We start from the raw sequence: 23,581 nt of genomic DNA, 5'->3' as shown, positions 1-23,581 counted from the left end.
TTCAATATTAATGTTAAATCACATCAACATGTTTTCCTTTCTTTGAATGTAGGCTTCCACTGTTATGCTGATCATAGCCAACTCTTTTTAAACTCTCTAGTGATTCTTCAATAGATGACCATAATCTTCAACACATATTTCTCTCCATTAAACAGTGAATGGACAATAGCTGACTGAATTTGAATTTCAAAAAGATTGAGCTAGTGATAATTAACCCATGGCCCATGATTAAATCAACGCTAAACCTTACTACTTCTTGTACAGTTGAGTTTCTTCTGCTGCAGGTTACTCCCTAAGTGAAAAATCTTTAATGTTTTTTGGATCCACACTTGTCATTTATTTCAAAAGTTGATTATTTATCAGCAACATTGGCTACTACTTGTGATTGTTGAAGCAAATCAGACCTTATCACAATGAAAAACATTTAAGGGGGATTGTCAGGGATATTAGCAGAGCGAGCTTAGATTACTGTAAAGGCCATCTATATAGGTGCCAACAACAGACTGATTCCAGAAGATAATGCTGCTTGAGTGGTCACCAAAACCCCTGTCTCGGTGTCCCCTGTGTCAGCCAGAAAAAATGTCATGGGTGGCCACTCCTGCTTATGAATACTTCTATAAAACAGCTCCTGTGCACCTCCGAGCTACACTTAAGCACTGTATACTAGATAGGGTTTTACGACCCAATAATCAGTTTCAATTTACATCTCAAATTTTAGACTGCAATCAGTTGGAGGGAACCATAACTGTGAGAGGATCTAGCTTATGGAACTGTCTCCCATTTGCTTTGAAAGCTGACTGAAATCTTCAAAGCTTTAACACTATCTCACAACGTTTCTATACTGCACATGGGACCCTGTAAATGAGTATGTCTCAGTGCTCTTATAGCTCAGAGTTTGCTTAGCAGGATATAGAAGCATGTAACGTAACATGCAACATAACTTAGCACTAACATGCTGGCTTACATTTGCTTCTTAGTGCTTGCAGTGCAGTGTGCTGCAAAGCCCATGAAACTATATATATATCAGTCAGTCAAACAGACTTTTATTCGGTATAAAAAACCTTCCTCCAAGTTATACAATAGTAAAACACACTACAATTTTCTTGGTAAAAATCATAAATGTACAAGTGACTAAAAATGTTATAATAAATGGAACGTCATCAGATAAAAGCCTTCATTCATGAGACAACAACAATAATTAATTGAAAGGATACCAGCTAAATAAATAGACTCACAAAATAAAACATCATTAGGTATGGGCCATAGTTCATAAAACAGAACTGATGGTCAGTTGCATAGATACTGGCAGGGAGAGTGAGCTTGCAGCCCCAGTGTGAGGGTATCAGGTAATAATATCCCCATATATATGGTTGTGGTAAATAATATCGCCGGAAAATGTTGTGGCAATATTATTTGGGTGACCATATATATGGGGACAAAGAAAAAAAAAGAACAAAAAAAAGTTTGGGGGTTGCGGGGGTGTCCCCCGCATGTTCCATGCAATAATGTCGCCACAAAAAACGGCCATTTTTCAGCGATATTCTTGCATGGCGAGATTTTTGTGGCGACATTATTACGTGTAACCAGTGTGAGTATTATGAGGCTGGATAGGATGAACTCCTGCTCCGAGGGCCTTTAGAACTTTTGATCTATGCAACTACACTCTATGTGTACATCTAGCAGTTGCAAAAATGACGTGTGGTTGGAAAGATTGTCTCAAGAGCTTTATGGCATCGCCTGTACAAAGAATCCTCATTTCTTTTATTACTGGATTCAAATAGCCATGTCTCATATTGATTGTACAAGGACACGCCAGTAAGTAGTGAGTTAGCGTTTCGTCTGCCACCCTCTGGTGAAGGAAGCAGTCTGCAGAATCCCAAGTTTCACGTGGATATATAGCGATCGTTCAAAAGGGGGCGAGATGCAGTCAAGATAGATATACCGATCACCCAGCGACCACTGAAATAAGTAGTCTGGGCCCAACTTTAGCATAGTAGCTATTTATATATATATTTTAAATGCGCACTTAAGAAAACAGCATCATACAATAGAGGCTTTAATGCACCACATGGACTGTGCCCGGATCCTATGGCCCTCAGAGGCTCCCTAGGAAGCACTGATCCTCTTACAACACCCTCTCTAGGGAGCAACTAACAGGCTAATTCATAGAATCCAGCGCACAAGTAGCGCACGCGGCTGGCGCACAGCGTGCGCCTGCGATAGTCTGCGCCAGGCACGTGCGCTAAAACAGATTTCCACGCACAGCGTATTCATGGATTTCAAGCTCCCAAACCAGCCGTGGCGCAGAGAATCGCAGCGAGCCTGCAGCAGCGCCAGTAAGGCCCCCAAGAACGCCCTCGCGCAAGGAAAAGCCATCAAAATCGCTAAATCATCGCTAAGGGCTGCGCTAACCCTGGACCACTTCACAGGGCAGGCAAACAAGGAAAGCAAAGCGGGCAATCTTCAAATCATGAGTATGCGGGAAGTACTACACGCGACTAGGCAGGGAACGTGAATTACAGGGGTACGCGGGAATCACCACACGCGAACAGCCAGGGTGCGTGTATTACAGGGGTACGCGTGAAGTAGAACACGCGATAGGCCAGGGAACGTGTATTACAGGGGTACGCGGGAATCACCACACGCGAACAGCCAGGGTACGTGTATTACAGGGGTACGCGTGAAGTAGAACACGCGATAGGCCAGGGAACGTGTATTACAGGGGTACGCGGGAATCATCACACGCGAACAGCCAGGGTGCGTGTATTACAGGGGTAGCGGGAAGTCCAACACGCGATTGGCCAGGGTACGTGTATTACAGGGGTACGCGGGAATTATCACACGCGAACAGCCAGGGTGCGTGTATTACAGGGGTAGCGGGAAGTTCAACACGCGATTGGCCAGGGAACGTGTATTACAGGGGGACGCGTGAAGTAGAACACGCAATAGGCCAGGGAACGTGTATTACAGGGGTACGCGGGAATTATCACACGCGAACAGCCAGGGTGCGTGTATTACAGGGGTAGCGGGAAGTCCAACACGCGATTGGCCAGGGTACGTGTATTACAGGGGTACGCGTGAAGTAGAACACGCGATAGGCCAGGGAACGTGTATGACAGGGGTACGCGGGAATTATCACACGCGAACAGCCAGGGTGCGTGTATTACAGGGGTAGCGGGAAGTTCAACACGCGATTGGCCAGGGAACGTGTATTACAGGGGGACGCGTGAAGTAGAACACGCGATAGGCCAGGGAACGTGTATCACAGGGGTACGCGGGAATTATCACACGCGAATAGGCTGGGTGGGCCCTCACAGGTGTACCCTGTACACCCTCCACGGCCCCTGCAGGCAGCCCACAAAACAGTGGACTACCCTGCACACCTGATCATGTCCCCCTGCACCCCCATCCACCATGGGCACCCTCCACCAGGCCCCCACCCATGTCTCCCACCACCCCCACCCCCCAGCAGTGCAGGGGCACCTGCCATCAGGCCCCCACCCATGTCTCCCACCACCCCCACCCCCCATCCACCAGGGGCACCCTCCACCAGGCCCCCACCCATGTCTCCCACCACCCCCACCCACCAGCACTGTGGGGCACGTGGCCAGCAGGCAGTCAGGCAGCAGCAGATGGCAGGTGGGAGCGTGCTCAGGGCTCTGGGGGACTTTAATTTGGCCTCCTGGCCAGGAGCGTGGTCTTTCGTGTTTGAACGCGTGGACAGCCTGATAGGGAGTGATTTTGCACGTGAAAACCCCACACTCAGCGAATCGCGCGAAAAGCCGTCCCCAGCATATGTGCGTCAATAGTTACCTGCACGTGCAGTGTCAAAGCGTGTGATTGGTGAAAAAGGATCTACACGCAGGAGTGACAAAGCGTGTGATTGGTGAAAAGTGAGCTACACGCAGGAGTGTCAAAGCGTGTGATTGGTGAAAAAGGATCCACACGCAGGAGTGACAAAGCGTGTGATTGGTGAAAAGTGAGCTACACGCAGGAGTGTCAAAGCGTGTGATTGGTGAAAAAGGATCCACACGCAGAAGTGACAAAGCGTGTGATTGGTGAACATGGGCCAAGCACGTACACGCCGTAAGTGACGCTGTACGTGTGGGCCTGTATAAAAGGTAGTGTTGAACACCATTTCCTTGTACGTGCTTTTCGTGGAGAGCGAGTGGGTGAATTCTGTACTTCTTGTCGTTTCACACGCGATTGACTTCACAGCGTTTCCAGTTCGTACTCCCTGTTACCTCTGACAGCTTTTTCTCTTTTTCCTCTAGTACTGGTTTACCTGGGCCTGTTCCCTCAAACAGTGTCCCCTTCTACTGTTGTCCTGTCTCCTCAGACAGCGTACACATCTTCTTTTGGCGGGGGTGTTGCCAACCAAACGCGCTCATTTTTCACGCTCTTTTACCTGGCAGACGGTGAGTCACGCACGTATCTAACTTCTGTGCTTGCCCCGTGTGTAGCCTACCCCTTCAGAGGTCATTCTAGGCTGCGTGTGACACGCATACGTTCATTGTGTTACTGGATGCCACAGCGTAGTGCAGGGTTTTCCATCAGCACACGTGGTCTAGGAGGGGTATTGTGCACGTTCCTTAACTTTTTTGGGGTGCCTGTGCGTTGCGTGACCCGTCATCTTTCCCCAGGGGTGTCATATAGCCTTGCCACTGCACTAGGGTACGAATACCATCTGGTACCCAACCCCTTTGACACCCAATTGCCCAGGACAATTGTGCACACCGACTCCCATACGCACAATACCATCAGTGCCATGGTTGGGAGGCGTGCAAGCCGTAAGGGTGGCAAAGGTGGCCGAGCCACACGTGGTGGCCGTGGAGGATCCACTAGGGGACGTGGTTGTGACTTGCAGGGTGCCCCTGTCCCCCCCAGTCTGGAGGACCAGTCAGGGACACCCATGCCCCCCCCCCCAGTTGAGAGTCATGTGGCTGATACCAACCCTGATCAGCCCTTGTCGGACCAGGCCATTGTGGCACCAGACCTGTCCGAGGGTGATCCCATCGCTGACATCCAGGTCAGCAGGTCCACTGCACGTGCACCGGTGCACATTGGTGTCATCAGGGCACGCGCATCTATGCCAGATAGGTCATCTGCTGGCCCCCGTAGCCAGGGTGTGGCTCCATCCACCCCACCTCTCATACACCCTGCCAAGACTGTGTCGGTCCTAGTTCATGCACCTCAGATCAGGCCTGACCCCATCCCACTACCCCCAATGCCTGCACCTACTCCCATGCTGAGTGGGCAATCCCACACACCCAGTACTGAGTCCACCACGGCTCCTGCCCCTAGTGTCCACAGCGGCGTAGGACACTCTGGATCCCCACCCCCTTCCAAGCGCAAGAGGAAGAGTGCACGTCCGGCACAGGCTGATGCACCAGGCACGGCTGCACAGTCCGGCCCATCAAGGAAGCCAAGCTTCACAGACGCCGAACTGAATGCACTTGTTCAGTATGTGTCAGATCATGATAGGGAAATGGTCATCGTTGCAGGGTCCAAGACCACACATGCCAGACGCCAGGCACACTGGCAGACCATTGCTGACAGAATAAGTGCCCTTGGAGTAGTGAGGCGCACAGCTAGTGATTGCCAGAAGCGCTGGAATGACCTTAAGCGCAGGGCAAAGGATAAGCTGGCCTCAAGTCATGCCGCAACCTTGGTGACTGGAGGTGGGTCCCCAGCACAGGAAATAGAACTCACACCACACGAGTCCGTAGCTGGATCCTACGTCACCGAGGGACAACTCCAAGGTGTGGGAGACCTCCCTGATTACGAGGCATCATCCGGTGAGTGCACATGCATGTGTGTATTATCCATGTGCATGGTGTGTGTGTGAAGCATTCATGTTGGGTGCCTGTCAAGGGGGTGTGTGGCAGAGTTGATAGTGGCACCCATGTGCCCCATCCAGTATGTTCAGTGCAACACCATCTGCCCACAGCACTATCCCTACTGGCAACAGTGCACATATGGCCCGACACCATGGAAGTTGCCCTTGAATTGTCATTTTGTCACTACATTGTTGCTCATACTCCCCTGTCTATTCATCTGATGTCTTACATACCATTCCTATACTTTCCCCCAGCCATTCAAGTTTCATCTTCACATGCCTGACATGCAATGATACCACATGCTAATGCGTCCTCTGTATATAAATGCCAACCAACATGCTGTCATACTGTGGATGTTGCCTTGACATCCACCTCCTACCTGTGGGCTTTGGTACCGTCTTGTTTCGAGCCCCATTCCCTCACACTCCATGCTGCTCTTCATGGTCTATCTTCCATGACTTCTACAGTTCAGACCATCGTGCCCTACTCACGACACCTGCTTGCCAAAAGTCAAATGAGGGCACCCTGCCCTCCAATGCGACCCACCCTATTGCTGACCAGTGCATCTGAGCCTACTCAAAGCTAACTCTCACTGACATCTGCTCATACATGCCTTTGCCTGTCCCATAGACCCTTCACATGGTCCCTGTCCTCTCTCCTTGCTCCTCTTCCACCATCAATGGTGGGACCCGTTGGGGTGTACTCCTGGCCTCCTTCCAATCCTCAGAGGCCACTATTGATGTGCATGGTAATGGGAGCGTCCCAGTCCAAGGCCCTTAGGCCAACCTCAATCTCCTTGAGAAAAGCTACCCACATCTCATCAACTTCCTTACCTCTCCTGCTGTCCCCCCTCCTCTCTCCTCATCAATCCTGCACTGCCTCCCTGCACCCTCCCATGAACCTTCTCCGCCTCCCACTCCAACTCCTACACATGCTGCACCCCTGATCTCTAGCACTCCCCGTAAGTCCTACAAGGCTGTCAACCTCCTCCACAATTACACTCCTTTCACTGCGGCTGCATCAGGCATTCCTCCGATATCTGTCACTTACATGAGGTTATGCACCTTGACATCCTTGGTCTCATGGAAACATGTCTGACGGCCAGCTCTGTCTGCATCCTTCACACACTCCTACCTGATGTTCAGGAGACCCTCTCCTTGGCCCGCCACTACTGTGCAGGGGGGGTGTGCCCTTGGCTTCCCTGAGGGTATTCCTGCCACTGTCACTCCTACTTAGACCTACTCCACTCTGGAATGGCTTGTGTGACGTCTCTCTCCACCACACCTTGACATTCTCAAACAGTGCGTACTGTGTCTGGGAAAACTGGTCAAATGTACTACTTCCTTTCTGAGTGTCCTCACCTCTCCTCCTCACTCATGTCCCCAGACACAGAAATCCTCATCCTTGGTGCTGTACGCATCCACCTGCATGCTTGTTGACGCCCCCACGTGACCTTTCTGTGACCTCAGCAACTCCCTCTCACCCTCTAGACTCCCGTCTGTCCCTACTCATTCTGCAGGGCACACTCTTGATGCTCTGATCTCATCTGACTTTCCCCTCTCCGTCCATCTCTGCACTCCTCTCTCCTGGAGTGATCACATTCTCCTCTCCTCCCAGCTCACCCTCACCACCCCACAGGCAAAGCCACCCTCACCACTGTCACACACCTTCTTGGTATTCCGACCCATGAAGTGTGTGTCAGTCGAGGCTCATGCTGCCAAAATCTCCCCCCCATCCAGCTCCCCCTTAGGCTCACTCCCATCCTGACAGGGCCCACTCCATGCTCCACTCCATGTCAGGTACACTGGATGTCTTTGCCACGGTCATGACCACCTGTCTGAAGCCCCATGCCAATGCAGAGTCCTGGCATGACTCGGATCTTGTGAACCCAAACCACAGGTGCCGGGTGGCAGAGAGGGAATGTCCTGCATCATGGCCATCCTCTGGCAAACTGGCCTGCCACATGCTCCAAAGGCAATAGCGCCTCACCCTTTTCACCAAGATGAGATCCCCAATCCAAGGGCACATATCTGCGGCATGTGACAACTCTGCAGGACACATAGAAATCTGCAAGGACCTTGCCGAGCCAGATGCAGTGTGTACCTCCCCTGTCCCCTCCGAGCCCACAGCACTGCATGATTGACTCTGTACCCCTATAGGCCACCCCCCCAGCACTTGTCTGCGCCTAACACCATCTGCCCTTGACGTCAAGTCCTACTTACCTTGTACAGCACTTCCAGCCGCCACTTCCCCTTGCACTTCATTGTGCCACCCACCCCTGCACTTGCGTGACATGAATGACACCAGCACCAGTAGGATTGTTGACTGGCATCCCCTTCTGCCCCACCACCCCTCAGTGCTCCGCTGTACCTTCATACATTTCTGGACCGGTGCTTCACGAATGCAATATGAATCCTTTACAGGTGATGGGGAGGTGGAATCACATTGTTTACTGCATTTTGTTGATGTAGACAAGGCACTGTGCATCGTGGCCTATTTGGACTAGCAGATCCATGTACAACATGTATACTTATTGAAGTGACGATGCAATGTCAGGACCAGAGTGGTTGAAATCCAAAAAACTCGCCCTACTCTCCCTCTTCACTTGGTGGCTATGTCACATGCCATGTGTGTGATGGCATGTGCCTTTGACATGGCAATCACCGGCCAATGTGTGATGGCAGTGCTAGGCAGCATGGTGAGCAGGCGTTGCTCTCCAATCTGTACATTGTATGCCCTGAGCCTCCCCTACAGACCCAGTGATGGTGAATGCATAGGAGGTCTCCCAGTCATGTGGGACATGTGTCGTAGAACTACTGCCTCTGTTGTTCATCAGCCCTTGTTGCATGCCATGGTGCTAATGCCTGTTTCCATTTTTCTCTTTCATGTCTTTGCAGGGGACGAAGCACTTGTTGATGCTGGGGATGTGGTGGTTGAGCCGTCCCAGGAGGGCAACCCGGGCCGACCTACCACAAGTGAGGGACGTGGTGTGTTTGTGGGTGAAAACCCACAAGTGCTGCAGGTCGTGCTGTCGAGGGGTGTCTCTGGGGGTTCCTCCCCCGAGCAGTATTCAGGTGTAGACTCGGAGGATGACACCTATGTGCAGTCGCAGGTGAGTGTTCTTGGGAGAGAATCTCCTCTGTCCGACCCACCTGCAGCCGGGCCATTGCCCTCAATGGGGATGTCAGTGTCGGCAGATCAGCCTCCGGTGGTTACGGATGCAGGGCCACACCACCCAATCTCTGATCCTGTTCCTGGGGCTGCAGATCAGAGAGGGAATGCAGTCCTGCAGCCTGAGGCCTTGCCGGCACAGCAAGGCGCAGTCCGCCTTGCCCCAGGCAGGTGTGGTGCCCGTCAACGTGGTGGCCGTATGCCACCTGGCAATACCGTTTGGGAGCAATCCATCTACGGTATGGCCACCCAACAGGCAGCATCATCCGAGATGATTGCACAGGCCATGGATAGGGTGGCCACTTCCATTGTCCCCCCAGAAAGGCTGATGGAGCGACTGGAGCAGGCTACAGAGTCCATCTGCCAGGCACACAGGGAGGATATGTTGGCGTCCAACATGGACAGGCGGGCGGCACTGGCGACTCTGCGGGAATCACTTTCCATGGAGTCCCAGCGCCACAGGGAAGGCCTGAGGGAAGAACTCCGTCACCTCAGGTCGACCCTGTTAGAGCTTGAGGCTTCATCCCATAGAAGGACAGAGGAGCAGCTGGAGCGTCTGACACGGACGCTCTCGGCCGAGATGCAGGCAACTCGTGCGGAGGTCAGGTCATCCCGGGAGTTACTGCATGGGGACCTCCGCATGATTATAACCCAGAACCAGAACTACCAGACCCGCCTGCTTGCAGCCATGGAGGAGCAAACTCGTGCTTTGCGTGGGCTGCCTCCCATTGTCACACCATCTTCTGAGGCAGCTCCCCCACCTCCAGAGTCAGCTGCAGGGTCTGGCCAGAGCCATAGCGACTCATCTCCCACAACAGAGTAGCCGTGTGGGCCACGAGCCTATGGGGTGTTTTCGTTTCCCATGATCCACACAGGTGGATTGTGGCGTGCATCCTGTCCTCGGACCTCATAGGTGGCCCCCCCCCCCCCCCCCGCCGGCCCTTTCATGGCCATTTTTTCTCTATTTTATTTTTATTTTGCAAGAGTGTTGCCTTGTGTGGGTACCTGGGCATACACTGTATTGTGGCTGGGCACATGCAGGCTTGTCCTGAGTTTGGTTTCGATGCTTGGGTAGCAGACATCCACACCCCTCCTGCTTCCGTTTCCATGGGCTTGCAAAGGGTGTGCCCAAGTGACATCAAATTACACGGTGACATTGGACTCCCATGAGCTGTTGGCCAGTCCATAGTCAATACTGTGTAGACATTCATAGTGTTCATTGTTGTTGCACCTAACTATGCATGATGGTTTGATATGTGCCTCTACTTACATATGTTGCTCATGTTTTGCAGGTATTTCACACAGATCTTCACAAGGGCATACTCTCTGGAGTCAGACTACATGTCGGTAGATGTGCACTGACACTTTTGCATGGCGCCATCACTGTACATCTGGACGGTGAGGACATACCAGCAGAATCAGGTAATGAGACTACCATTGATTACATGCATTGTGTCTTGTTTGGGTGGGCTTCAGGGTGGGTTGGTGTGTAATTTGATTGAAATTACTCTTACACAGGTGTGTAGTAGTGGCTCCAGGTCCGTTAGCTGCTCAAGTGCGGCTATGTTCCATTTGGGGCACTGCTATTTGTGACACTGGTGTCATGTTGTGATGGCCAGTTTGTTTGCTGTCACATACCATGACATGGTGTCCTCAGTGGCGGGACTGTGAAGGGAAGGGGTGACATGGCAATGTTGCTATGTAGTGAATCGCCTGTGGCAATGCATATTAGATTGATGGAGTTGTGTCTTTGCGTTGTGATGCATTGCTGGTGTATGTGTAGCTAGGGGTGCACACATATTGACACTTCCATGTTAACAATCTCAGGCTGATGTGTATCTGACAGTTTATTGTCAAGTAAATTTCAGACATTGTCAGGTAGTGTCATCATTGATTGTCAGATGGTATGTGCTAGAGCAGTGTGCACTAGCCAGCACTGTGATTCCTAGGTGAAGAAGTTGGCCACCAGTTGCGTACGGGCTGCCTCCCCCCGTGCCCTTTCCCCTCCCATGCGCAGCGGGCGTGCATGTGGTTGTGGATGTGGGGGCACCACCATGTCCACGGGCAGGCCCCGGCGTGTTGCAACGTTGTGCAGGACACATGCTGCCACTATGATCCTGCACACTATTCGGGGAGCATATAACAGCTGCCCGCCAGAACGGTCAAGGGAGCGAAAGCGTGACTTGAGCACTCCGAATGTGCGCTCCACTATGCCCCGTGTTGCAATGTGGGCTGTGTTGTACCTTACCTGGGGTGGCGTGGTGGGGTTCCGGATTGGGGTCATCATGTGGGGGCTGATAGGGTAGGCACTGTCCCCTGTGGAGGTGGTGATGGGTATCATTAGTGGTGTTGTGTCATGACCCAGTATCTGACATGCATGCATGTGCAGTGGCATTCATGCTCACCAAGCAGCCATGTATCTCCATGCTGTCCAGCCTCTAGGTCCCGGCATAGGGTAGACATTCTGTAGATGAAGCTGTCGTGGGTGGACCCTGGATAGTTGGCATATACTGATGTGATTATTCCCTTGGCATTGCATACAACTTGCACGTTGATGGAATGCCAGTGCTTGCGGTTTCTATAGATGTGCTCTGTTGCCCTGGGTGGACGTAGAGCCACATGTGTGCAGTCAATTGCACCAAGCACTTTGGGGAATTGAGCCACACCATAGAATTCCTGGATGCACGTCCGCCTTTCTGCATGAGTCCTGGGGAGATATATGTGCCTGCGGACTGATGGCCGTGCAGTGATGATGTTCAAGACCTGGTGTAGGCAGCGTGACTGCGTGGCCTGTGACACACCACCCACTATGGCACTTGTCCGCTGAAAGGATCCAGTGGCCAAGAAGTGCAGTACATTCAGGACCTTCTGCAGGGGGCTGAGTGCTTGGGAGCACAGGGTGGGTGATGTGAGGTCATCCTCCCACTCACTGACCAGGTCCAGTATGATGTGTGCTGGAAACCTGTACCTCCCATACACCTGGTCATCAGGCATCCCGAATAGGCTGGTTCTGGGTGTGAATATTCTGGCCCTGACTCTCCTCCTCCTCCTCCTTTGGTAGCCCACTGCCACTGCTGCTAGGAACGGTATGTTCATCCTGGCATCTGGCTTGTTCATTGAAAAGTGTGCAAATTAATGCCTTGCGCGTGTTGTAGGCGAGCGTGTGAGCCTCGCACCCCTGGAATCGAGTTCCCACTCCAATCGCGTGTGGAAATTCCCACGCAGCAGGCATACAGGTGCGCTGACGTACTTGCTTGTGTAAGTGGCCGCGCACCCCTGAAATACACGTACATAGGCCAATGGCGTGTACGCGCACTTTTGCCCAATTACACGCGATGAAATACACGTACATAGGCCAATGGCGTGTACGCGCACTTTTGGCCAATTACACGCGATGAAATACACGTACATAGGCCAATGGCGTGTACGCGCACTTTTGGTCAATTACACGCGATGACACTCTGACGTGCAGTATTTCCGCGTGTGCTCCGTCTTCACGTGCTGAGTGGGGAACGCCCGTGCGGATCACGTCAGACGCGCTTACGCGATGAGGGACTCTGGTCCAATAGAATCGCGTATGCGTGCTGACGCACTTACGCGCTAAGGGCCTTTCCTCGGATTTCACGCTGACGTGCAGGAATTTCACGTGCCAAATCACTCCGTATCAAGCTGGCCACCCGAAAACACACGGAACACCACGCTCCTGCCCCGAAGGCCGAGTTACTGCCCCCCCAGTGCCCTGAGCAGCCTCCCACGTGCTATCTGCTGCTGCCTGCCTGCCTGCCTGCCTGCTGCCACCGTGCCCTGCCATTTGGTGCCTGCACATCAGCCATCTGCAGGGGTCCAGTTGCTGTGTCCACCCCTGCTGGAACTGAAGACTCCCAACTGGGATTACATCGCTCCACAGCCCAGCCCCAGGACCCAGTTGCCCACCCACACCTGCCTCTGGGGTTGCCATGTCGGGCACTTCTACATCTGGCACCAGTGGCAACCCCAGGCCAGAGGGGCAGAGGGGCACCAGCTTCACTGCCACCGAAGTTGGTGTCCTGGTGGAGCATGTCCTGGGGCAGTATGATGCCCTCTTTGGATCGTCCCGCGCCAGCAAGGAAGGACGGGAGAGGATCTGGGCCGACTGTGTGGTTGCCATCAACGCGGAGGGGGTGGCAACCCACAACGTCTTGAAGATCAAGAAGCGCTGGGAGGACTTGAGGTCCAGGACCCTTGTGAAGGCCCGGCGCCTCGTGGAGGGGGGCCGGGGCCACATGAGTTCCATCCAGAAGAGGGTCCTGGAACGCGTACGCCCAGCGCTCCACGCCCAGATCCTTGAGAGGGAGGCCCGTCTGGAGTTGAGCGGTAAGTGTCCAAGCATCACTGTGTGAGACAGTGCATGTTGCGGTGTGCTGGTTCTATGATACTTGCCTGTATGTGTGCCATGGGCCATGTATGCATGTATGTGTGCTGGGACATCATGGTAATGCATGTGCGACCAGTGATGTGTGACCCACATGGTTGTTGCATGTGTTGAAATGCGGCATGGGGAGCACTATGCAGATTTGGGACATGAGAGCATGCCAGTCTCTGTACCTGGACATGGATGGGGGTGAAGGATGGGTGCTGATGCCAGGTACATATATGGTAGTCATGTCTGTGTGCCTGACCTGCATGTCTGTGACTTGTGCATGCCATGGATGCATGACACATGTGTGTGACAATGCACAGATTCAGTGACGCACCCAACTTCCCCTTGTTTTGCCTGTGTTCGGTGTGATTGGGGCCAGATGGATGTGACTGAGGTGAAGTGTGTGCATGTGATATGCATGAGCCATGATGCATGTGAGTTACATATCATTGAATGTTTCAAGAGTCAATTGGACATGCATGGAAATGTGCATGGCATGCACCATGCCTGTTACTGTGTGTGTTTTGCCTGGACTGACCCATGTGTTGTGGAGGGACATGATGGAAGTGTACTTTGACAGGGGTGCTCATCTGCTATTGCTTCCTGTCTAGGGGACCATTGTACAGTAGCCTGATGCTTGTGTCCTTTGTCTCCCTCTACGCAGCGGCTAGTGAAGAAGAGGGCGGAGACGGCGCTGTGGAGCAAGGCGGCGGGGATGCCCCCACGGCTGCAGCGGAAGGGGTGGGTGAGCCCCCACAGGGGCCTGCTACGGCGGGAGACGGTGAGGAGCCATCCAGGTTGGTGGTTTGCACAGAGGAGGAGGAGGCCGACACTGGTGCACACATGGGGCCTGGTGGGAGCATCCCTGCTGGTGCAAGTGGTGCAGTCCAGGGCCAGGGGCAGGAGGCAGCACAGGTCACCGTGGAGGTGCCTGTGCATGTCGCTGTCCCTGACCCTGTGAGTGCACCACCATGCACCAGCAGGGATGCCCCGTCCCAGGCCCGTCCGCAGGTAGAGGGGATGTCCATGTCAACTGACTCCCCTCCACCTGCGGCCGTGGGAACCCCTGGCCGCGTGGAGCAGGTCCTGATTGGGGTCGCGATGCGCACGGCTGTGATTCGTGATGCCGTGCGTGCTTCCCGGGAGGAGCACGCACGTCATCACGAAGTGCACCGTGCCGACGTGGCCCAATTGGGATCGGCCATGTTCGGGGGGTTCCTGCATGTGTTGGCCAATCTGACGGCCCTCTCCTCCTCTGTGCAGGCTATCCACCGGTCGTTCTCCTTGCCGTCTTCCGGCCCAGATGCCACCATGGCCCCCTGTGGACCTGCCCCGACCAATGCAGCCAGCTCGGTGGGGATCCCATCCCTGCCGCAGTTGGGAGTCGGAGGTCCAGCAGGGGTGGACGACACAGCAAGTGGACCCCAGCAGATGGAAGATGTGCCGGCATCATCGGGCAGGGCACGTGCACGACGGCGTCGGTGGTTACCATCAGCCTGGATGCCGTCGTGCTGGCAGAGGCAGTGGCGTCGGAGGCAGCAGCGGGCTCGACGTGGGAGGCATCATGGCTCAGGGCCATCAAGATCAGAGGGGCAGGCATCGGCCGGAGGGCAGGGCAACCCTGGCATGGCGGTGTGTTCCGTGTGGGAGGAGTTTGGCCAGCGGATAGGTGCGGAGCGGCAGCGGGCGGAAGAGGAGCGGCTCGCCATGGCCAGGGCGGAGATCTCCATGCATCAGGCATTGAGGCGGGCTGAGTGCCTCGAGGAGGCTCGCAGGGAATTTGGTGAGCACATGGGGTTGTCCCTGCGAGACCTCGGGGCCAGGACTGAGTCCCGCCTCCAGGACATTGACATGGAGTTCGAGGATGCCCTGGCCAGCATCACCAAGTGAGCCGCAGGACTAGCCCGCTGCCTTTGTATATAGTTTTGTAGTTAGTTAGTGCTAGGTTTCCTTTATTTCTTTTTATTATTTTGGACCGCTTGGACAATGGCCACTTTTTTGTACATATTTTTTAACTTAGTTAGTATTAGGTTTCATTAGTGGTGTTGGGCTCATGGACCCTTGAACATTCCTGTATATATTGTTATTTTTTGGGAGATACTTTTTTTTAATTTCATATTGTTTACACCATGTCGTAATGGTTTTTCTTTGATTTCATGCTACATGTGTTTGCTTTGGACAAAATCAATTGATTTTTCTATCCTTTGTTTTTTGGTTTCTCATTTTTGTTCCCGGACATGGACCTTTTATTCGCTTTGCCAGATAGTTGTATTAGTTTACTTATTTTTTTATTTAATACATTTTTATATTATCTTACACTTGTGTCATTTTTTCTTTGGTTTCTTACATGTCATGATATGGGTTTTGACATTCACTTGCACCCATTGTGTATGTGTGTGTGGCGGACATGTGTTCTTTTGCATACTTGCCTTTGGGGTTGTGTCATGTGATTGCATTCACTATGTGGGTGCATGCAATCCTTGCCTGGGTGTTTGTGCTGGGTATGCTGGCCATTACTGCCATTATTGTGTATCGTCAGGACCAGGGGCCAGGGGGACATGGGTGGGGGCCTGGTGGAGAGTGTCCCTGGTGGATGGGGGGTTGGGGGTGGTGGGAGACATGGGTGGGGGCCTGGTGGAGGGTGCCCCTGGTGGATGGGGGGTTGGGGGTGGTGGGAGACATGGGTTGGACATGGGTGGGGGCCTGCTGGCAGGTTCCCCACAGTGCTGGGGGTGGGGGTGGTGGGAGACATGGGTGGGGGCCTGGTGGAGGGTGTCCCTGGTGGATGGGGGGTTGGGGGTGGTGGGAGACATGGGTGGGGGCCTGGTGGAGGGTGTCCCTGGTGGATGGGGGGTTGGGGGTGGTGGGAGACATGGGTGGGGGCCTGGTGGAGGGTGTCCCTGGTGGATGGGGGGTGGGGGTGGTGGGAGACATGGGTTGGACATGGGTGGGGGCCTGCTGGCAGGTTCCCCACAGTGCTGGGGGTGGGGGTGGTGGGAGACATGGGTGGGGGCCTGGTGGAGGGTGCCCCTGGTGGATGGGGGGTTGGGGGTGGTGGGAGACATGGGTGGGGGCCTGGTGGAGGGTGTCCCTGGTGGATGGGGGTTGGGGGTGGTGGGAGACATGGGTTGGACATGGGTGGGGGCCTGCTGGCAGGTTCCCCACAGTGGTGGGGGTGGGGGTGGTGGGAGACATGGGTGGGGGCCTGGTGGAGGGTGTCCCTGGTGGATGGGGGGTTGGGGGTGGTGGGAGACATGGGTGGGGGCCTGGTGGAGGGTGTCCCTGGTGGATGGGGGGTTGGGGGTGGTGGGAGACATGGGTGGGGGCCTGGTGGAGGGTGTCCCTGGTGGATGGGGGGTGGGGGTGGTGGGAGACATGGGTTGGACATGGGTGGGGGCCTGCTGGCAGGTTCCCCACAGTGCTGGGGGTGGGGGTGGTGGGAGACATGGGTGGGGGCCTGGTGGAGGGTGCCCCTGGTGGATGGGGGGTTGGGGGTGGTGGGAGACATGGGTTGGACATGGGTGGGGGCCTGCTGGCAGGTTCCCCACAGTGCTGGGGGTGGGGGTGGTGGGAGACATGGGTGGGGGCCTGGTGGAGGGTGTCCCTGGTGGATGGGGGGTTGGGGGTGGTGGGAGACATGGGTGGGGGCCTGGTGGAGGGTGTCCCTGGTGGATGGGGGTTGGGGGTGGTGGGAGACATGGGTTGGACATGGGTGGGGGCCTGCTGGCAGGTTCCCCACAGTGCTGGGGGTGGGGGTGGTGGGAGACATGGGTGGGGGCCTGGTGGAGGGTGCCCCTGGTGGATGGGGGGTTGGGGGTGGTGGGAGACATGGGTGGGGGCCTGGTGGAGGGTGTCCCTGGTGGATGGGGGTTGGGGGTGGTGGGAGACATGGGTTGGACATGGGTGGGGGCCTGCTGACAGGTTCCCCACAGTGGTGGGGGTGGGGGTGGTGGGAGACATGGGTGGGGGCCTGGTGGAGGGTGTCCCTGGTGGATGGGGGGTTGGGGGTGGTGGGAGACATGGGTGGGGGCCTGGTGGAGGGTGCCCCTGGTGGATGGGGGGTTGGGGGTGGTGGGAGACATGGGTTGGACATGGGTGGGGGCCTGCTGGCAGGTTCCCCACAGTGCTGGGGGTGGGGGTGGTGGGAGACATGGGTGGGGGCCTGGTGGAGGGTGCCCCTGGTGGATGGGGGGTTGGGGGTGGTGGGAGACATGGGTGGGGGCCTGGTGGAGGGTGTCCCTGGTGGATGGGGGTTGGGGGTGGTGGGAGACATGGGTTGGACATGGGTGGGGGCCTGCTGACAGGTTCCCCACAGTGGTGGGGGTGGGGGTGGTGGGAGACATGGGTGGGGGCCTGGTGGAGGGTGTCCCTGGTGGATGGGGGGTTGGGGGTGGTGGGAGACATGGGTGGGGGCCTGGTGGAGGGTGCCCCTGGTGGATGGGGGGTTGGGGGTGGTGGGAGACATGGGTTGGACATGGGTGGGGGCCTGCTGGCAGGTTCCCCACAGTGCTGGGGGTGGGGGTGGTGGGAGACATGGGTGGGGGCCTGGTGGAGGGTGTCCCTGGTGGATGGGGGGTGGGGGTGGTGGGAGACATGAGCAGGTGTGCAGGGTAGTTCCCTGTTGTGTGTGCTGCCTGCAGGGGCCGTGGAGGGTGTACAGGTAATGCCTGGGAGCACACAGCCAATTCGCGTGTGGAACTTCCCGCGCACTCCTGCAATCCACGTACCCGGCCATATCGCGTGTGGTACTTCCCGCGCACCCCTGGAATCCACGTAGCCGGCCATATCGCGTGTGGTACTTCCCGCGCACCCCTGGAATCCACGTAGCCGGCCATATCGCGTGTGGAACTTCCCGCGCACCCCTGGAATCCACGTACCCTGCCATATCGCGTGTGCAACTTCCCGCGCACCCCTGGAATCCACGTAGCCGGCCATATCGCATGTGGAACTTCCCGCGCACCCCTGAAATCCACGTAGCCCGCCATTTCGCGTGTGGAACTTCCCGCGCACCCCTGAAATCCACGTAGCCGGCCATTTCGCGTGTGCAACTTCCCGCGCACCCCTGAAATCCACGTACCCTGCCATATCGCGTGTGCAACTTCCCGCGCACCCCTGGAATCCACGTAGCTGGCCATATCGCGTGTGGAACTTCCCGCGCACCCCTGAAATCCACGTAGCCCGCCATTTCGCGTGTGGAACTTCCCGCGCACCCCTGAAATCCACGTAGCCCGCCATTTCGCGTGTGGAACTTCCCGCGCACCCCTGAAATCCACGTAGGCGGCCATTTCGCGTGTGCAACTTCCCGCGCACCCCTGAAATCCACGTACCCTGCCATATCGCGTGTGGAACTTCCCGCGCACCCCTGCAATCCACGTAGCCGGCCATATCGCGTATGGAACTTCCCGCGCACCCCTGAAATCCACGTTCCCTGCCATATCGCGTGTGGGACTTCCCGCGCACCCCTGAAATCCACGTAGCCGGCCATTTCGCGTGTGCAACTTCCCGCGCACCCCTGGAATCCACGTACCCTGCCATATCGCGTGTGGAACTTCCCGCGCACCCCTGGAATCCACGTAGCCGGCCATATCGCGTGTGGAACTTCCCGCGCACCCCTGAAATCCACGTAGCCGGCCATTTCGCGTGTGCAACTTCCCGCGCACCCCTGAAATCCACGTACCCTGCCATATCGCGTGTGTAACTTCCCGCGCACCCCTGCAATCCACGTAGCCGGCCATATCGCGTGTGGAACTTCCCGCGCACCCCTGAAATCCACGTTCCCTGCCATTTCGCGTGTGGAACTTCCCGCGCACCCCTGCAATCCACGTACCGGGCCATATCGCGTGTGGAACTTCCCGCGCACCCCTGAAATCCACGTAGCCGGCCATATCGCGTGTGGAACTTCCCGCGCACCCCTGCAATCCACGTACCCTGCCATATCGCGTGTGGAACTTCCCGCGCACCCCTGCAATCCACGTACCGGGCCATATCGCGTGTGGAACTTCCCGCGCACCCCTGGGATCCACGTAGCCGGCCATATCGCGTGTGGAACTTCCCGCGCACCCCTGTAATCCACGTACCCTGCCATATCGCGTGTGGAACTTCCCGCGCACCCCTGAAATCCACGTACCCGGCCATATCGCGTGTGCAACTTACCGCGCACCCCGGTATGCACGCACACGTTTATTTTTTCTCTCTGCGCGTGTCTGTGTTTGTGGGTACCCCTTTGTACGTCATTTGTCCTGGAGGGCCACAGTATTGGACATTGATCATGTCTGTATATAGGTGCTATTTGTTGGCGCACCTTTTAGCGCACATTTCTTGCAGGCGCAGAGACGCTACCGCCTGCTTTCTTGTGGCGGTCGTGTTTGTGCCTGTTTGTGCCTGTGCGCTGCTTTGAGCGTGCGCTTTTTTGCCCTATTCTATTCCATGAATACGTGTTGTATGCGAGCGTGTGGGCGTTCCGCGCACTTGCCTCCTGAACTTTCCCCGTGCCGCCCACATTCTTCCCCATTCCGAGTGTTGTGCCCCATTTTATTCCCCATTCCGAGTGTCCCGCCCTGTGTCCCGCCTACTTTAGAGCTGTGCGCTGCGCTCGGAGTGATGGCGCAGTGGCCGTGGCGCACGACGTTGGTTGACCTGTGCGCCGGCCTGCGCCGCGCGTTTTTTCCGCGCACGTCCTCTGCTTTTCTTGCGCAGGGACTTCCATGAATCGACGTGCGCTGGTTTCCCTGCGCTTTGCGCTGATTTTAGGCGCAGCGCACGTATTGGCCCCTCTGCGCCGGGATTTTCGGCGCACATTTATTCCATGAATCGGCCTGTAAATGTCTGGACCTGAGGTCATGTTCAAGAAATAGAATGGATAGGATGCAATGGGCTGTAATGTGATACATTGAACTAGAAATCCTTTATACTGTGCCAAACGGTATGCTATGTTAATATGCTTTAAGGAACTAATGAAAGCAAGGCAGCATCTGGTCTACGATGCAACACTATCCAAACTAATAAACTGCAGTTGAAAGGAGTTGCACAAAGGAGTAGATCTGTTTACTATTAGTAGCGTTTTTTGTCCTCACATTGGCTGAAGGCCAACGGGGCTGGAGAAAAGACAGTCCCATGTTTCCGTCTAACAGTACCCATGGCCTTCCGGCTGTTCAGTCGCACCAGTATGGTCCCAAATTCTCCATGGACTGTTACTGCATTCGCGCAGCTAAGACCCGTTCTTCACACTTTTTCTTTGTCTGACTTTTTTGACTTGCAGGGCTGTACCCCAAGCCTGCCATATCTGTGAGCCCAAGCAACCCAATCCAGAATGGTGGATCTGCCACTGTCCACTGCCAGGGGCCTCACCGTGGCGTGACCTTTGCACTCTATAAGGGGCGAATCTTAATTGATGAGCAAGACTCCAAGGACCAGCAGCACGCTGCCCGGTTTCAGCTCCTGAGTGTGGGACCTCCCCAGAGAGGACGATACAACTGCTACTATTACAGACAGACTGTACCTGTGCTGTGGTCACATCCCAGTGACGACCTGAACTTGAGAGTGACAGGTACAGTGTGAGATTCCATTAGATATCCTGCTTTTGTGATATTTTTTGTTTTGATATGGCTATTTGTATTTTTGTATATTGTTTATTCACTCATGTAAAAGCAGATATTCCAACATAGATGTATGTCATAAAAACTAAAGTCAGGAGTAGTCTTGTGCTTTTAAAAAAATAATGGAGGTCATTACGACCAAGGCAGTAAGGGGTTAACGGCGCCGGTAAAGATGCTGGAGCATCAACCCCTTACCGCCCCACTACGAGTCTGCTTGCGGGAACCCGCTAAGGACGCCTGGTTTTACCTCCATACTCGGAATGACCCCCAATGTGTTCAAGATAATTGGATATAGACAACAATGCCGTTTCATTATAGTAATACAAAACATTTTGTGATGTGTTTTTTCTGAACAAAAGTCATCTAGGATTGTATCAATTGGAAAGAGATATCTGTAATTCCAAAATGTGCTGATTGAACTTGCATTGCACTAGAAAACATGCTCTCAATAGCATGGATCCACACAGTAGACATGTCAAAATTGTGGAGTTACTGTGCCAGGAAACCTCACCCAACAGCCAGTCACTGTGCCAGCAATCATGCCTTTCACAGCAGGTTATTGTGCCAACAATAAAATTAGCCGATGACTAGTATTGTCCCTATAACCATAGACGCAGCAGCAATATGGTATACAGTGTTTATATCGAATCCTTTATATTGAATGCCCATATATCGAATCTTTTATCTTGAAAACCTTTATAGTGAATGTATTTAGGATGGGGTAAGGGTTAAATATTTTTGGGAAACGGTCGGGATGGGTTTTTAGGGGTGGGAAATGGGGGTTCGGGGCCAAAAAATAAAATAAAAACACATTCACTATACATTTTTTCAAGATAAAAGATTTCATATATGGGCATTCATTATAAATTACTTTGCTATAAAGGCATGCATCCCAACAATACATTGCACCAGAAATCATTCCCCAAACAGGTCATTCAGACAGTAAACATGTGCACACCAGTTATTGTGCCAATGATCATGTGTCAAACATTAAGTTATGCTTTCATCAAACATGTCCACATAAGAGAGTTATTGTGCCACTAATCGAGGACCTATAATGTAGTTAACATCCCAACATGAAATACTTTCCCGCCATCAGATAGTTATTGTGTAAGTTGTGACTGTTCAGCATTCAATTAATTTAAATTTGATTGTCTGATGCGTTTTATTACAACTACATACAATTTTACATTCAATTTGTATTGAAACATTTCCACATAACAATTCCAAAAGAAGTAGACACCTCTTCTTTTGAAGGTAGACCTTGTGATCTGATGCCTCAAAGGAGCTGCTAGCTTGTCCCCAAGTACCAAGTTCCAGTCCCCATATCGGTAGGTGAGAACTAAATTGGTCAGCTGATTGGTGAGCTTAAAGGTCAATTCCGTGAACTAGATGAACTGACCAGAGAGCTAAACTTCTATGTTAGATTGTCAAGGTGTTGGATCCATGGTTAGCCTAGCCCATTCTGGGAATAGGACGCCTTGCTGCTGCCAACAGTGTGTCACTTCATTTTATTCATTCATTTGTCCATTCTTGTACCTCTTTCTGCAAATTCAATTGGCTCAAACAGCCGTGCCCATTACTTCTAGTTCTCATTGCTTCTGCATTGAAGTCACAGACTTTGCCCCAAAACTGCTTGATTTTTGGATAATCCTACAGAAAATGAACCTGTGAGCCTCTGTTCCCACACCATCTCCAGCACAGGCTTGTGAAGAAATCCAGTGTGATATCCAGTAGATCCTATATGTGATGTTATACAAGATGAGCGTGGAAGTGGCATCACTTGGGTGACAATGTCATCGCTGAAGTATTTCTTTACATTCATCCTTGGCAAAGGAGCAGTAGGGGTCTGCTTTTGACTGTTTTTTGTGATTGTTTGTGGGTTTCTTCTCCTGGCTGGAGATTGCGGGAAGGTAAAATAACACAACATGTTATGTTTCTTAAGGATGCAACAAAGAGATATAGTTATCTGTGGGGATTTAATTACTGAGTATTCAAAAAGGGAGGACAGATGCTCTTTGTCTGTGTTGTAATCCCTTTAAAAAGGTTAGTGAATTAAATGTTTGTCTCGCCCAATCTGCTTTAGGCCTGCACAGTTGTTGTTTTCCAGTACATCTTCTCTCTGCTTCTACAAATGTATTTATCAAGCCAAAAAGTAATTGTCAACATTAGCTAGAGGTCCAATCTTTTGTCAACCTACCAGATTGAGGTATCTAGATGTCACTCAAGTTGGCTAATATCAGATGCTTGAAGGGAAGGGAGTTTGCCTGCTTTGCCAATCTTTATGATCTGTGCCTTTAACTTGTGATCTGGTGAGCCCCTTTCATCCTGCCAGGTCAATTTATACTTGGTCCTACAAGGTTCCAAAATTTAGTTTGACCAAGACAGTCAGGTTCTTTGTTAGCTCAATCTCCAGGTATCTAATCACAGGTCTCTTTTCAATGTTAAGAGATTGCTGTACATCACCCAAAGCAGGGTACAGGTCTATCCTCTCAGGTTTCTTACAATGTATTGTGTATCCTGAAATAACCCTGAGCTCTATAGTGATTCCTAATATCTTAGTGATGTATTCTCTC

At 53.4% G+C, this 23,581-nt stretch overlaps 1 protein-coding gene across 3 annotated transcripts in view; it reads left to right on the top strand.

Annotated features, from left to right (window-relative positions):
- LOC138526959 (T-cell-interacting, activating receptor on myeloid cells protein 1-like) overlaps positions 1 to 23,581 on the top strand; it is a 234,722-nt gene that overhangs the window by 147,443 nt on the left and 63,698 nt on the right. For all 3 annotated transcript variants that reach the window (XM_069637914.1, XM_069637904.1, XM_069637895.1), the window contains exon 4: positions 20,669 to 20,956. In XM_069637914.1, coding sequence (XP_069494015.1) covers positions 20,669 to 20,956 — 288 coding nt within the window. The remainder of the gene's footprint in view (positions 1 to 20,668; positions 20,957 to 23,581) is intronic.

The sequence above is a fragment of the Ambystoma mexicanum genome, chromosome 1q (genome assembly GCF_040938575.1).
Source record: "Ambystoma mexicanum isolate Mex_15411 chromosome 1q, UKY_AmexF1_1, whole genome shotgun sequence".
In the NCBI taxonomy this organism is placed as follows: Eukaryota; Metazoa; Chordata; class Amphibia; order Caudata; family Ambystomatidae; genus Ambystoma; species Ambystoma mexicanum.
This window is presented reverse-complemented; position numbering and strand designations above follow the sequence as displayed.